This window comes from Mastigoproctus giganteus, chromosome 8 (genome assembly GCF_048544385.1).
Source record: "Mastigoproctus giganteus isolate SK-2022 chromosome 8, ASM4854438v1, whole genome shotgun sequence".
Taxonomy (NCBI): Eukaryota; Metazoa; Arthropoda; class Arachnida; order Uropygi; family Thelyphonidae; genus Mastigoproctus; species Mastigoproctus giganteus.
In genome coordinates this window covers 106,765,923-106,780,013 of record NC_143582.1, presented here as the reverse complement: position 1 = coordinate 106,780,013, position 14,091 = coordinate 106,765,923, and the positions used below count along the sequence as shown (strand labels likewise).

Here is a 14,091-nt window from a genome sequence, read left to right as displayed (position 1 = left end):
TGGCTTATTGAACTTCTTAAGTAGTGTTTTATTAATTTTAATTTGGAAAAACTTCTTTTCCCGGCCCACTGGCTACAGAGACAGGGAGTGTTAATAAAATTCTCAGAGCTACAACAGTATTTGGATACAAAGTAATTAAGTTATTTTGGCACAAATAATTTAAAACATCCAAAGGTTTCATAGAATATGGTAGCATTCAGGATACATCACGTAATTCTTCTTGAAGATCATTTGCATTTATATCTGATTCATTTTCGACCAAAAGTATTGACTGGAGACTGGTACAATAATTTTCTAGCGTTTTGTCATCAATATCCTTGAGTTTTAAAATGCCATATAAAAACTGAAAATTTTTGCTATGGGTTTCCAGAAGCGGTAATCATTCATTCAGAGAATTAAGGGTAATGTCCAGAATATAATTGAAAAAGTTTATTTTAAATTTTAACTTTTCACTTTTTGTATGGTTTTTGATAACATCCTTACCCAATCTGACAAATTTATAGTTACAGATTGCAATAGCTTCGAGACTGAATTTATTTCAAATAAAATATCATGCCAAAGAATTACACAGCATATAAACTTGTAATTTTTGCTAACCCTCTTGCTTTAACTTTAGTTTCTGCATCTCTGTTGATGTCTTCTGTTATTTGGAATAATGCATCATAGATTTTGCAAAGTTGAAATCGTAAAGGTTTTAACGCATCTACTCTGCTTGATCACCTAGTAGCACTCAATGGTTTTAGAGTTAATTGTGAAACATATTTTTTTAGCACTTTCCAATGCTTTGTAGAACCAGAAAAAAAAGTGTCAAGTTCTTGTACAATAGAAAAAAAAGTTGTTGTTTCTGTAGAAGAAGACGCTGCATCATTCACAACTAGGTTTAAAGAATGACATGCGCAGGGCACATAAAACGCCCTTGAATATTTTTCAAGTATTCTATTTTGTACACCCTTTCTTACTCCTTTCATATTACCACCGTTGTCATAGCCTTGTCCTCTAACTCAAACTCAAAACTTTAACTCAAAACCTAACTTTTCTAAATGTGTCAGAATAAGTTCTGTCAAACCCTCTCTGGTTGAATCACTATCTTCAAAAAAACCAATAAAGAATTGTTCAATTTCATATTTATTTTGAATGGAGTTAAAAGCGACAACTCTTATTGTTAATGAGAGCTGTTCAATATGACTTACGTCTGGGGTACAATCAGCGATTATCGAAAAATATTTAGCAATTTTTGTTATTTCGACAATTTTGCTTAAAATTACATTTCCCATCAAATTTATCAATTCATCTTGTATATTATTGCTTAGATAAGTCACAGACCATTTATCAGACTCGTGTTGAACTTTCCTGATATGTTCTTCCATAACTGGATCAAACTCAGAAAACAATTCTACCAACTTTAGGAAGTTTCCGTTATTAGGCTGAAACAAATGTTCAGTTGTTCCACGAAAAGCTAAGCATTGTGAGGCCAATAGTCTAATTATTGACATAATTCTTTGTAGAACTCCTCTCTAATGCTGAATTTCCATATCCATAATTCGTTGATATTCAGCATCAATAGTTTTTTTCTGCTTTAATCGAATGTCCAATTCTTCCCATGCTATAAAAGCATTTCTGTGATTTACAGACTTTTCGTGCATTGTGAGGGCTCTTATAAGATTTCCCCAGTCAGAATAGCCTTTTTTGGGACAGTCACTAATAGCAGACGAATTATCAAATAACATACAACAAAAGCAAAAAAACGGCTTCATTTGTAACAGAGTGAATCAACCAACTTCTCTCAACGACTTCACCATTGCTCAACACTTTCAAATAATGCAAGGGCGAAAATCTACGCCTTCCTTTATTAATAGGAAACTCGAATTCTTTAATTTGATGTGGACCCCTCTCAACCAGTATTTGACAAGTTTCAGATGACATGCAGAAAGCATTCCATAATGCAGGATCAGAAAGAATTTCATTTAATATCTGCTGGCTGCTACTGCTACCTGGCTCTTGATGAACTTCTGATGGTGTTATTTTTTGGCTCTCTTCAACAACTTCTTCTGGAAGTGAGTGGGGCGGCACTGAGTTTTTATTTGCCAAATCCAAAGCAGTCGCTGTTGATGTGGACGCCTCATCTAAACAGGACTTTTGTACTAAGAATTCCTTCATAACATAGCTTAGTTTTCTTCCTTGTTCTTCTTTCTTTAAGCGTTTCTTTTTATATTGACTTCCAGACAATTTTTTCCTTTTCTGTTCCATACTGTAATAAAAATATTAAATAAAAATTCATAGTTCTTTGCAAAGATGCAACCCGGGGGGGGGTGTCATTGAAAATGATTAAATATGATGATGCTTATCATGCTATTAAAATAGGGTAGATAAAATAACGATAGAAATGAGTTGCAAAGCTAGTAAGATTTGTAGGTAACAGAACATAATAAATAGATAACGAATATCTGTCAAATTGACACTAGCAGCCATTTTGACATATGCCTTTCTTTAACTTTCTTTAACATTTCATTATTGTATTGTCTCCACTTCAATGTATATGAATTTGGTAAAAATAGAGCAATAAATAACGAACGCAAAAGTAGGCAAATGCAAATATTTCCTAAGCAACTCTCTCTCTCTATCACACGCAGAACGCAAAAGTAACCCAATATTACCCAAATAAATCTCTATCTATCACACACAGGCACACGTTCTGCACCTGAGATATACCCAGTCCATACAAATGCTACTTTTTAATTCGAGTCCCTATTGTCATAACATAATCATTTTCACTGATAATAAGTAACTAAAATTGCTGTAAAAAACAATAATTCTCTTACCTGATCTACTTTTTAAACACAAAAACTGAATTAGTATAAGTGCAAAAATATTATACTGATACAAATATATTATATATCTGATTTACTGATTTAAACACAGCACAGCCACTTGCCACTTCTCGAGACAAACTAACATTAAAATCAAATATTGTCAATAATTGTAAGCTCAAAGCAGAACTATCAACACGTAACACGTGCAATTATCTTTTGGGATAATTGCCGCCTCAGCTTTTAGGAGCGGCTGCACAGTATATTGCAAACAAAAATAATAGCTTCGCGCTCTCAAATCAAAATTCTTTCGGCATGCGCTCGCCAACGATGCACCTGCACCAGAAACCGAAATTAAAGGGTACCGAAAGCACTTAGGCAGAGGCATGCGATAAATCATAAATCGTATACATCAATATCGGAATAACATAGACCAATATAGAAAAGCGTTGCGTAAAGATTTTTAATTATTGAATGGTTCAAATTGTATTTTGATTTCGCTGCTTATGCTGCCCCCTTACGGTGCTGCCTCTCTGTATCATAGCGCGGCATGGCCCTGTATCCCAACCTTGTAGAAGCAGTCTCTCCTGTTAGCAAGCACAGACCACACTGAAAAAAATTCTACCCCATGAGCCTTGTGCAATCTCTCCAGGGCTGAATTAATTGACAAGACCCTCATCATATACGTCCTCCTATTGTGTCTGAGCAGAATTTCAGACACTTTCAAATTTAACCCTAACTTCAGCATTGACCTGTACTTCTTAAGTAAATCTACAGATCTCTTACTCTTAAGGTCATTAATGCCAACATGAACAACAATATCACCTTTTGTGCCTTTAAAAGATGATATCTGCTCTCCAACGTCATAAAATTTTACCCCTAGAAAATATACCCTGGTCCTGTTCCACCATCCTTTTTGTATAATATATTCCCCGTCTTCCTGACAATAGAGCCACTGACAATAACTAGCTCATGTTGGACCAGCGCATTCTGCCCTAAAGATTGCAGCTGCATTGCCTGGTGCACAAGAGTGAGCTCTGGCTTTGAGTTGGGCAGCTGAGAGCTTCATGGGCCCCCCCCATTTTAATTCCTTCAAGAGCAATCACCCGACTCTTCAAACTCTCATAGACATCCATCAGAACGCTGCATTGCGACCTGATTTCTTCACTTATCACACACACAAAGACATCCTCCATGGCTACATCATAATCTGTTCTAGATAGGTCCATGAACATGTCACATTTTTCACATTTTTTTAGACTGTAATGCGTTAGAGAATCGTCCTCTTCGGTTTTCCACCGAACCACAGCACTTTCGCTACTTTGTGCACACTGCTTTGCTGCTCTAGTCTGGGTGATGATCCTGTTTAAGTACAATTTAATTAACAATGAAATTTAATAACATTAATAAATTTTACTGATTAATTGATAATACTATGCTAAGCTAACAGATTTGTATTACAGTTCAAAATAAATTTCGTTAACAAAGCCATTATGTTATTTGGTTTTACATTAAAGCTTAAGCTATCAAGTTCGGGATATATGTTATGCTATTCTGTATCGATCTAATCTACTAGAATGGCAGCAAGTTACGAATGGTAAAATTTTCGGACACTAAATATTAACTTTCAAAATCACTGTCTAAGTTCAAAATAAACCAAGGAGCTTGACTAGGACTATAAAGCTACTTATAGAAAATAATTTAATATGGCAATTAAGTCAATAAAACGGCAAAATATTTATAAAAAACAGCATTTGCCGGAGCTGCAAAATCTTGTCCAACACGTGAATAACCTTGTACCAATCAATTATACAACAGGATAATCACCTCTATTTTTTTTTTTTTTTCTGCTAGAAAAATTCCTATATATCATTGACCTCCATGACCTGCTCAGGTAGCCCATCTGCACTGCTACAACTTCATATCTGACTGCCTCCCAGGTCTTTTTCATTCTCCACTTCCCCGAGTGTAGTACCACACAGTTGTTATATTTTTCTTCAGTTATTGCTACCCATATGCAGTACTTTGTACATGTATTTGTCAGTGTTAAACTTCAGTTGCCACTTCTCAGCCCATATGCCTAACTTTTCTAGATCCTGTTTTAGTAGCATACTGTCCTTACTGTCATTAACAACCATGTCAACCTTAGTATCATCTGCAAACTTGGACATTAAGCTTGATATACCTTCATCGATATCATTGAGAAATACACAAAACAACAATGGGTCCAGCACTGAACCATGGGGGACTCTACTAATAACTTTAGTCCACGTGGAGCAGTGTCCATTTATTGCCACTCTCTGCTGTCTCCCACTCAACCATCTCTTTATCCATTGTAGCAACTTGCCCTTAATGCCATATCGCTGCAATTTGTACAGCAATCTTCCATGTGCAACACTATCAAAAGCTTTCCTGAAATCCAAGTATATGATATCAATATTATTTTTTGCATCCAGTTCCTTTGTGACCACATGTAGAACCCTATCAAATTGTTCAGATAAGACTTCCCCTCCCCATGCTGTCTGAAATATTACTGCAGTCTTGTCTAGATGAGCCTGCAATGCTTCTTTAATCAGGCACTCCATTATTTTCCCTGAAACAGAAGTTAAACTAAAAGGTTTATAATTATTTGTCACCCTTTGACCCCCCCTTGTGAATTGGGGATACATTTGCACATCTCTAGTCCATGGGAACCTCTCCTGAATCTAAGGATGCTCTCATAATTATGGCTAAGGGTTCGCTTACTTTCATCATTGCCTCCTTCAATGTAACTCGATAGATTCCATCCCCCCCCCACCGGTGCCTTTTTTTATGTTTAGCTTCAAAAATTTCTCCTCTACTTTGCTCTCTGTTATTACAAAATCATTTAGTCCCTCTGTTAGAGTTTAGTAAACTTCTTTGTAGTTATCTGAGCAGAATCATCAACAATCGAACCATCAATATTAAATGACCACTATGATTTATCCCTTTCCTTTTAGAGTTTACATGAGTAAAGAAGTCTTTGTTGTTTTTCTTTGCTTTCTTTGCCAAAGATTTTTCGTAATCAGCCTTCACTTGCCTAACCTCCTTTGTGATTTGATTACAGACTAGCTTATGTATACAATAGGCTTCTGTGTCGCCTGATAATTTATATGCATTCCATGTATTTTTCTTCTCTGCCACAAGCCTCATTAGTTCGTCTGACATCAATTTAGGATCTTGAACATTATTGGCCCTCTCTATTTCTCTGCTAAATTATTCATTGTACTCATCAAAGTTATTCACCCTATAAACACACTACTACAGGCAACTCTCGGTTTATGAACGAGTTCCATTCCAAGGCATTGTTCGTTATACATTTTGTTCGGAATGTGTATCTTGCATTCCTGAGCTTTTAAGATACGTATCGTGTACGTTAGCAGCCATTTTAAAGCATTAAAACCATGTACATTACTAAACATTGAATGGTCTATACAATACGTTTTATTATAATGTATGTATGTATGTATGTATGTATGCATTATGGTTTATTGTATATGATACGTAATGTAAAATAAAATAAGAAAATAATAAAAAAACAAGATATCGTACTTGTTAATTTTAAATAAAAACATAAAGAGTTACAGAATAGAAATAAATAAAATGAGTACAAACATAACATATGTACTATATATACATATGTATTCACCTTTTACTCATCAATATCTTCATCATAATTCAATATTTTCCACATAAGTGACACTAGGTGCAGAAGAGGAAGGGCGTCTGATAATGTTCACCTGCTATGTCTGCCTGCTTCTGATCTCTTTCTGTTCTTTTTATGATGTCTAGCGTCATAAATTAGCATCATAGCTTAGTTTCTAAATTAACAGTAGGTCTTTTATTACTACCACTATCAGCACCAGCACTACTATTTCGCTTCGGACTGCTTAAATTTTTAAAAATATATTTTTAAGTCACCAAATGCAGAAGTACACTTAACAGTGTCTATAAAACAACTGTGCACGTTTGTTGTTGTGCGATGCGAAAGATCGATCGGGTGCATTTTTTGCTGTGCTGCTATTATCCATTTCAGGTATCTTTGCAACTGGAAGACAAAGAGATAGGGAAGCTTCCCTTTCCCAGACCTTAAGTGAACCAACAGTTAACTGTCTAAGATAACCTAGCCAAAGCAAGTGATGATCCTATTATATTATAATAGGGGGGAATCACCGATTTCTTTTCCATGAGAAAACATTCTACATGGCATGGCATGTAAACCAACGTTTTTTTACTGGCTAGATTAGTTTTATTAACCAAGAATAGTTCAGTATAATTATCATATAATAATTTTCTGATTATTATTGTAATAAATACATTTTTTAAGAGTATTTATTTAAATCTTACAATTATGTTCACTATACATCTGGCATTTCGTTTTATAAGGAACTCTTATCTATTGGTGACTTTAAGAAATTTTGAATGAATTGTGAAGTTCGTTATAGTGAATGTTCATAAACCGAGAGTTGCCTGTACTGTTATTTTTCCTTTCCCAACGTTTATGTCCCACCAAACTGACTCAACATTGCACTGTCCATCAATGTCAACTGGATGCACTTCCTTAGATTTTATGTTTCTTAACAAAACAGCATAACCCCCTCCTCCCTTCCTAACCCATATCTATCCTTTCTGTACACATTGTACTCCCCAAATTCCAATTCTGCACTGCTTATATCTATGTGACACCATGTCTCTGATATCCCAACAATATCGGCCTTTGATGCCTTGACCAGCACTTCAAATTCATCAAATTTATTTACTATACTTTTAGCCTTGGTGTAAATGCAAGTATACATGCACCTGCCCTTATTCTTAGTTACCCTAACACAGCCCATGTATTTACTTGTTCCATGATGACTCCCAGCAGTTCTTGAAATCCCCAGAAACTTTCTCTCTATGCTGCTGCTTGTTCCAATAGAGGGAGTACATGAATCACTTTTCCTCTGCCTGTGGCTACTGTTAATCAGAGGCTACTGTAGAATCAGAATCAGTTTCAGAGACAGATGGAGAATGAACAAGTGAGGCACAGGAGTCAGATTGAGAATTTAATAACTCAATTTCTGAGGTTCCCAACCTCTTGAGAAGACTGCAGGGTTGTGCATTAAGAGGAGCAATAGTGTTGTCAGAAGAAACATCACTATGAGCAGCAAAAGGCATTACAGGTAATCCTCGTATAACACGATTATTAGATTCCTGTAAAATGTTGTGTTGTGCGAAACTGCTATAAGGGACTAAGAAAAAGTACAAAAAAGTGGGGTTACGTTCCAACAAAAATACACTATTTCGTTAACAAAATAACAAAAATACACCATTCTAGATTTCGTGTATCTTCAGCTCTCTTTAAAAAATCGGTCAAGCAAAAGCAAACCCAGTTTGCTTTTGCTTGATAAATCTTTGTGAATTTCATCATATGGAACTAAGCATTTTTGAAGCTCCCTTTTGAACTTTGGGCTCCTTTCATTCAAGAATCTGCATTCAAAAAATAAGATTCTAATTGCTCGGCTAACTTTATGCTATCCCCTATGCTTTTTAGTGTAAAATTTCAAAGTTTAGAATTTTCATCTGAGATATCATCATCTGAATTGATTTGATTTTACGTCCGATGCCACTTGCACCAAATCCACTATGCCGGCTTTTTTTTCTACCAATAATTCTTGAATGTCTTCAGTAATCATATCTTTTTTAATTTTTTTAGGAGCATCAGTGACTAAGGCCATGTTACTCTGTGTATATTGTCTATAAATTGCATGTGTCCTGAAGTCGATTTTCCTATTTTGCTGGATGAAAAACTTGACTTTCTGAGAGGAAAAAACCCATGCTACCCTCGCCTGAGCCCAACTAACTCAGCCACATTGTGAAAAAGACCAATAAAAATTCCTCCCTTCATCAAAGGGATTCGAACTCTGGTTTTTTCCAGCTGGTGTGGGGAGGAGGGCGATTCATCAACTGTGCTACCCACAAGGGCTTCAGTAGTCATACCATCAAAAACCTTCCTCTCCTACCGATGTAGCAAGTTCTACTATTGCACCAATTCCATTTTCAGCCCATTCAATCATATTTCCTGAATGAACTGACTCTGGCCATACATTTTTCGACACGCATTTAACGTTGACGGTTTTACTTCTTTGAACAATAAAGCCATGATTCTGATACAGTCCACAATTGAGAAATATTTCCATGCCTCCATTACTTCAATAGATTCGGAATCAATTTTTTCCAAAATCCATTGTAACAATTTTCTGAGGGAATGAGTTTTAAAGGTGGATATAATGCCTTGATCTAACAGCTGAATGAAAGAAGTTGTATTAACCCACTACAACCATGGTGGTAGGAACTTCAATGTTTGGATGACTTAAATCTTTTGGATGACCTGGTATGCTATCCAATAGTAATAAAACTTTGAAATCTAGATTTTTCCACAAGTTCAACAAGTACAAGTTCAATAGCACAGAACATAAAACGGGAATTTCCCAACCAAATAAAATACAGGGATTTCTCAAAAACATTTTTTGAATTCAAAAAGAGTGGAAAAGTTGAAAAATTACATCCAATATAATAGCAAGGTTTTCCCTGCACTAAAGCTCAAAAATACCCTGCTATGCAAGGTTTATCGAAATTCTCTAACCGTATTGTGCGACGATTGCCACAATTTATCAATCGTGTTAGAGCGAAACCATGTTGTACAAGTACCGTGATATACGGGGATTGCCTATATTATGCCTATGCTGGACAGTGCAGTGTCGAGTCAGTTTGGTGTGACATAAGCATTGGGAGATCAAAATTGAGAGTAGGAGTGTGCTATAGGCCTAATGACTCTGATGAGTATAATAAGAAACTGTACGGGGAAATAGAATGGGCCAGTAAATCAAAGAGTCTTATAATGGGGGATTTTAATTTCCCAGATATTGACTGGAATTTGGAGGTTGGTCAAAAACTAGCAAGGCTTTTGTGGATTTATTGGATGATTGTTTTCTACATCAGCATGTTCGGGAGGCAACAAGAGGGAGTAATACTCTTCATTTGATTATCAGTAGTGATTCTTCATGCATTAAGAATCTGCAGGTAAATGAACCACTAGGTGGCAGTGATCACAGTGTGCTGAAGTGGGATTTACTCAAAGAGGTAACTACCATTAGGGGTAAAGGGAAGGGTTATTGCTTTCGTAAAGGCGACTACGATGGACTGAGACAGTATTTAAATTCTATACAGTGGGACCAATTGATGATGTTACCAACAGCAAATTCAAAATGGGAAGCATTCAAAGAACTTATCTTGGAAGCTACTAGGCTTTACATACCAACTAAGAAATATTTTTCAAGGTTTAGGCCTAAGTGGATGTCAGATGAACTAATGAGACACATAGCAGAGAAGAAAAATGCATGGGATACATACAAATTAACACATGACACAGAAGCCTATGATAGATACAAGTTGATCTGTAACAAAGTTACAAAGGAGGTTAGGCAGGCGAAGGCAGATTACGAGAAATCTTTGGCAAGGGATGCAAAGAAAAACCGCAAAGAGTTCTTTACTTATGTAAACTCTAGAAGGAAGGGGATGAATCAGATTTGTCCACTTGATATCGATGGGTCAACTGTTGATGATCCTGCTCAGATAGCTAACAAACTGAATGAATATTTTGCATGGACATTCACACATGAGGAGTTATTCAGCGAGGGGAATGCCAGAGGTGTATTCAACTCTGGCAGTAAGCTAGAGAATCTTGTAATAACTGAGAGTAAAGTGGAGGAGAAATTGTTGAAGATAAATACAAGAAAGGCACTGGGGTGGATGGGATCTATCCAGTTATATTAAAGGAAGCAGCAAAGGAAGTAAGTAAACCCTTAGCCATAATTATGAGAGCTTCCTTGGACTCAGGGGAAGTACCCATGGACTGGAGATGTGCAAATGTACCCCCAATTCACAAAGGAGGATCAAAGGGCGACACAAATAAATGTAGACCTGTTAGTTTAACTTCTGTTCAGGAAAATTAATGGAGGCACTGGTTAAAGAAGCACTGCAGGATCATCTAGACAAGACTTCAGTCATAGCTTAGACAGCATGGTTTTGTTAAGGGGAAGTCTTGCCTGACCAGTTTGATTGGATACTATGATGCAGTCACAAAAGAACTGGATGCAGGGAATATTATATACTTTGATATTATATACTTGGATCTTAGAAAGGCTTTTGATACTGTTGCACATGGAAGACTGCTCATCGTGGACTAATGTTATTAGTGGAGTCCCTCGGGGTTCAGTATTGGGTCCATTATTGTTTTCTGTATTTATAAATGATATTGATGATGGTATATCAAGCTTAATGTCCAAGTTTGCCGACGATACGAAGGTTGGCAGGGTTGTCAAGGACACTACTGACACTATGCTGCTGCAACAGGATCTGGAAAGGTTGAGCAGATGGGCTGAGAGGTGGCAAATGAAGTTTAACATTGACAAATGTAAAGTACTACATATGGGAAACAGCAACCCCAGAGCAACGTATCAACTCTGTGGTACTACACTGACAGTGGTAGAGAATGAAAGGGACCTGGGGGTGGTTGTGCAGGCAGATATGAAGTTTTCTGAGCAGCGCAGACGGGCTGCAAGAGTAGCTCATGGTGTATTGTTGATGATATATAGGAATTTTTCTAGCAGGGATAAGGAGGTGATTATTCCCTTGTATAAGGCAATGGTCAGACCACACCTAGAGTACTGTATACAGGTCTGGAGGCCTCATTTCAATAAGGATGTAGAGATGCTGGAACGAGTACAGAGAAGGGCAACAAGATTAGTGAATGGAACAAAAGGGTGCTCTTACGAAGAAAGGCTTAAGCTTTGCAAATTACAATGTCTGGAGACTAGGCACCGGCGAGGTGATCTGATAGAGGTGTGTAAAGCCTTGAATGGTTTGAGCATGCTCAATGCTGAAGGGATTCTTCCTCTTGCTCAGAATAATCACCTGAGAGGGCATAAATTCAAATTGGGAAAAGACAGATGTAGGATAGACGTGAGGAAATTTTCCTTTACCCAGCGGGTGGTTGGTTGGTGGAATAAACTCCCATCCGTTGTCGTGGAGGTTGATAGCCTAAATAAATTTAAGGCTCAGCTGGACAGGTATTTCGAACGAACAGAGGGGTGAAGTGGAAGTGATTATTTTTTATTTATTTATTATTATTTTATTTTTTTTTTTGGCTGATGCTACATAAGCTTGCTTTCTTGCATCAAATGCCTCTACTAATGCTAATGCTAATTAGTTGTTCTTGAGTTGGAGGGAACTCTCCAACAGTTTTGTTGGTCATTAGCATTAACAGAGGCATATGATGCAAGAAAGCAAGTTTATGCAGCATCAGCCAGAAAAAAATAAAAGAAAAAGAAAAAAACTTCACCCCTCCGTTCGTTCAAAATACCTGTCCAGCTGAGCCTTAAATTTATTTAGGCTATCAACTTCCACAACAAGGGATGGAAGTCTGTTCCACCAGCCAACTACCCGCTGGCTAAAGGCAAATTTCCAGACATCTATCCTACATCTGTCTTTCCTCAATTTGAATTTATACCCTCTCAGGTGATTATTCTGAGCAAGAGGCAGAATCTCAATGACCGAGTTCACGGTCACTAAAGTATATAAACAAGTAGTATTTCTTGGTAATATTTGAGTAATATGGTAGTATTATAACATTTATTTAAATAATATTTAAAACCAAAACTCTATGATGGAAAAACCACATCACAGAAATTTACTGGAAAAACTCCATTATGAGGGAACATTAAATTGACTGTCAACTAGAAAATCGTAATAATTCTTCGAATAAACGAAAGGCCTTTAACAAAACTGCCCACATTTGTTCTATGACAAGATTTATATAGCCTCATTATTCTTTTCAAGTTCAGTATTAAAGTTAAAACTATACTGAACTTAGAAAAGTTAGAAAATATGTTAGGCTTCAGCAGCCAACAAGAAAATGGGGATGGGTAATTCACTACAACAAAAGGAAGTAAAACTTATTGTACTACCTACTCTTCTTGTCTCTCTTAGAAAATTAACCCATACGGTTTTTCTGTGACAAGTCTTGTCATTGTTTCACAATCCAAGAAAAAGGTAGTTCACTGCCCCCAATCACTCATTTGCCAAGGTCAAAGTTCAGAGTGATGAAAGAAAACAGCCCGGAGAGCAACATGACGACAACACTTTGGTCAGCTAAAGTAGAAATGTAGAAATTAAGATTAAAAATAGCTTACTTTAGGAGCAAGATTCAGTATAAAGAAGCAATTAGGCATCAAAAACAGTGATCCAGCATCAGGTACAGCATAACTAATCAGCACAAAATTTAAAAAAAAAATCAGCACAGTGTAACAAATAAACATGAGTGTGAAAAGAACGTGACTTCACACACTAGGCCTCCTAGCAGACTTCATTAGCTCAATGCTAATGGATCCGCCTTCTTCTTGCACTCATGGGGGGACAGAAATTGAATTTGAGAAAGGATGATCAGATGATCAGATTTGGCGAAATATGCCTTCAGCCGGAGGATGGTTGATTATTGGAACCATCTGTGGGTAGTTTCAATGTTCATGGAGGAACTAGATAAACTATTTAGAGGCGGATATGTACTAGTGAAATAGGAAGTGTTGGCTTTTTTTTTTTTTTTTTTTTTGGCTTTTGCTGTATCAGCTAGCTTTCTTGGATCATTTGTCACTACTACTACTAAAAATAAATGTGTTTTTATTCTTGATGTTATGTACTATTAATTTTTCATTCTTACATATTACATGATTAAGGTTGCTAATTATATCAAAATTTTATTGTTATAATTCTTCAGGTATGGTTGGCTGACTGGCTTTTGGCAAATAATCCACACAAGCCACTAATGAAGTGATTATTACTCAAAGGTAGATACAGTGGAGGAGGTTGTGACATACTGTTGTGCAAGTTTACTGAAATAGAACATTTACTGAGAGAAAAATCAATGTTTGTTTTAACGTTATATTAAGCTGAAATATTGAAAATTTTTGAAAACATATTCATATAAAACAAGAATTAGTTAAACACTGAAATAAAAATTGAATATTATATTTGCATTTTTATTTGTCATTTTTATGGAAATAACTCTGATCAAAATATTAAGAGATTTCAAATATATCAATACTTGTATAAGTAAGACTCAATGCAACTGTGCATAATATTTTAAGAGTTATAATTATCTATATAATATAGGTGTAAAAACACCATAGACAATATATATATAGACAAATGTATTTGATCAGTGTATTGA

General features: G+C 36.1%; 1 protein-coding gene across 2 annotated transcripts in view; it reads left to right on the top strand.

The window, feature by feature from the left end:
* Positions 1–13,781, top strand: part of LOC150081754 (nucleoside diphosphate kinase 5-like) — a 282,065-nt gene extending 268,284 nt beyond the window's left edge. Inside the window, exon 5 of one of the 2 annotated variants that reach the window (XM_090379619.1) lies at positions 13,639–13,781. In XM_090379619.1, the coding sequence (XP_090235745.1) occupies positions 13,639–13,695 (57 nt within the window). In that variant the 3' untranslated portion in view covers positions 13,696–13,781. The remainder of the gene's footprint in view (positions 1–13,638) is intronic. The other variant, XM_090379621.1, reaches the window with a different exon arrangement.
* The last annotated feature ends 310 nt before the right edge of the window (positions 13,782–14,091 follow it).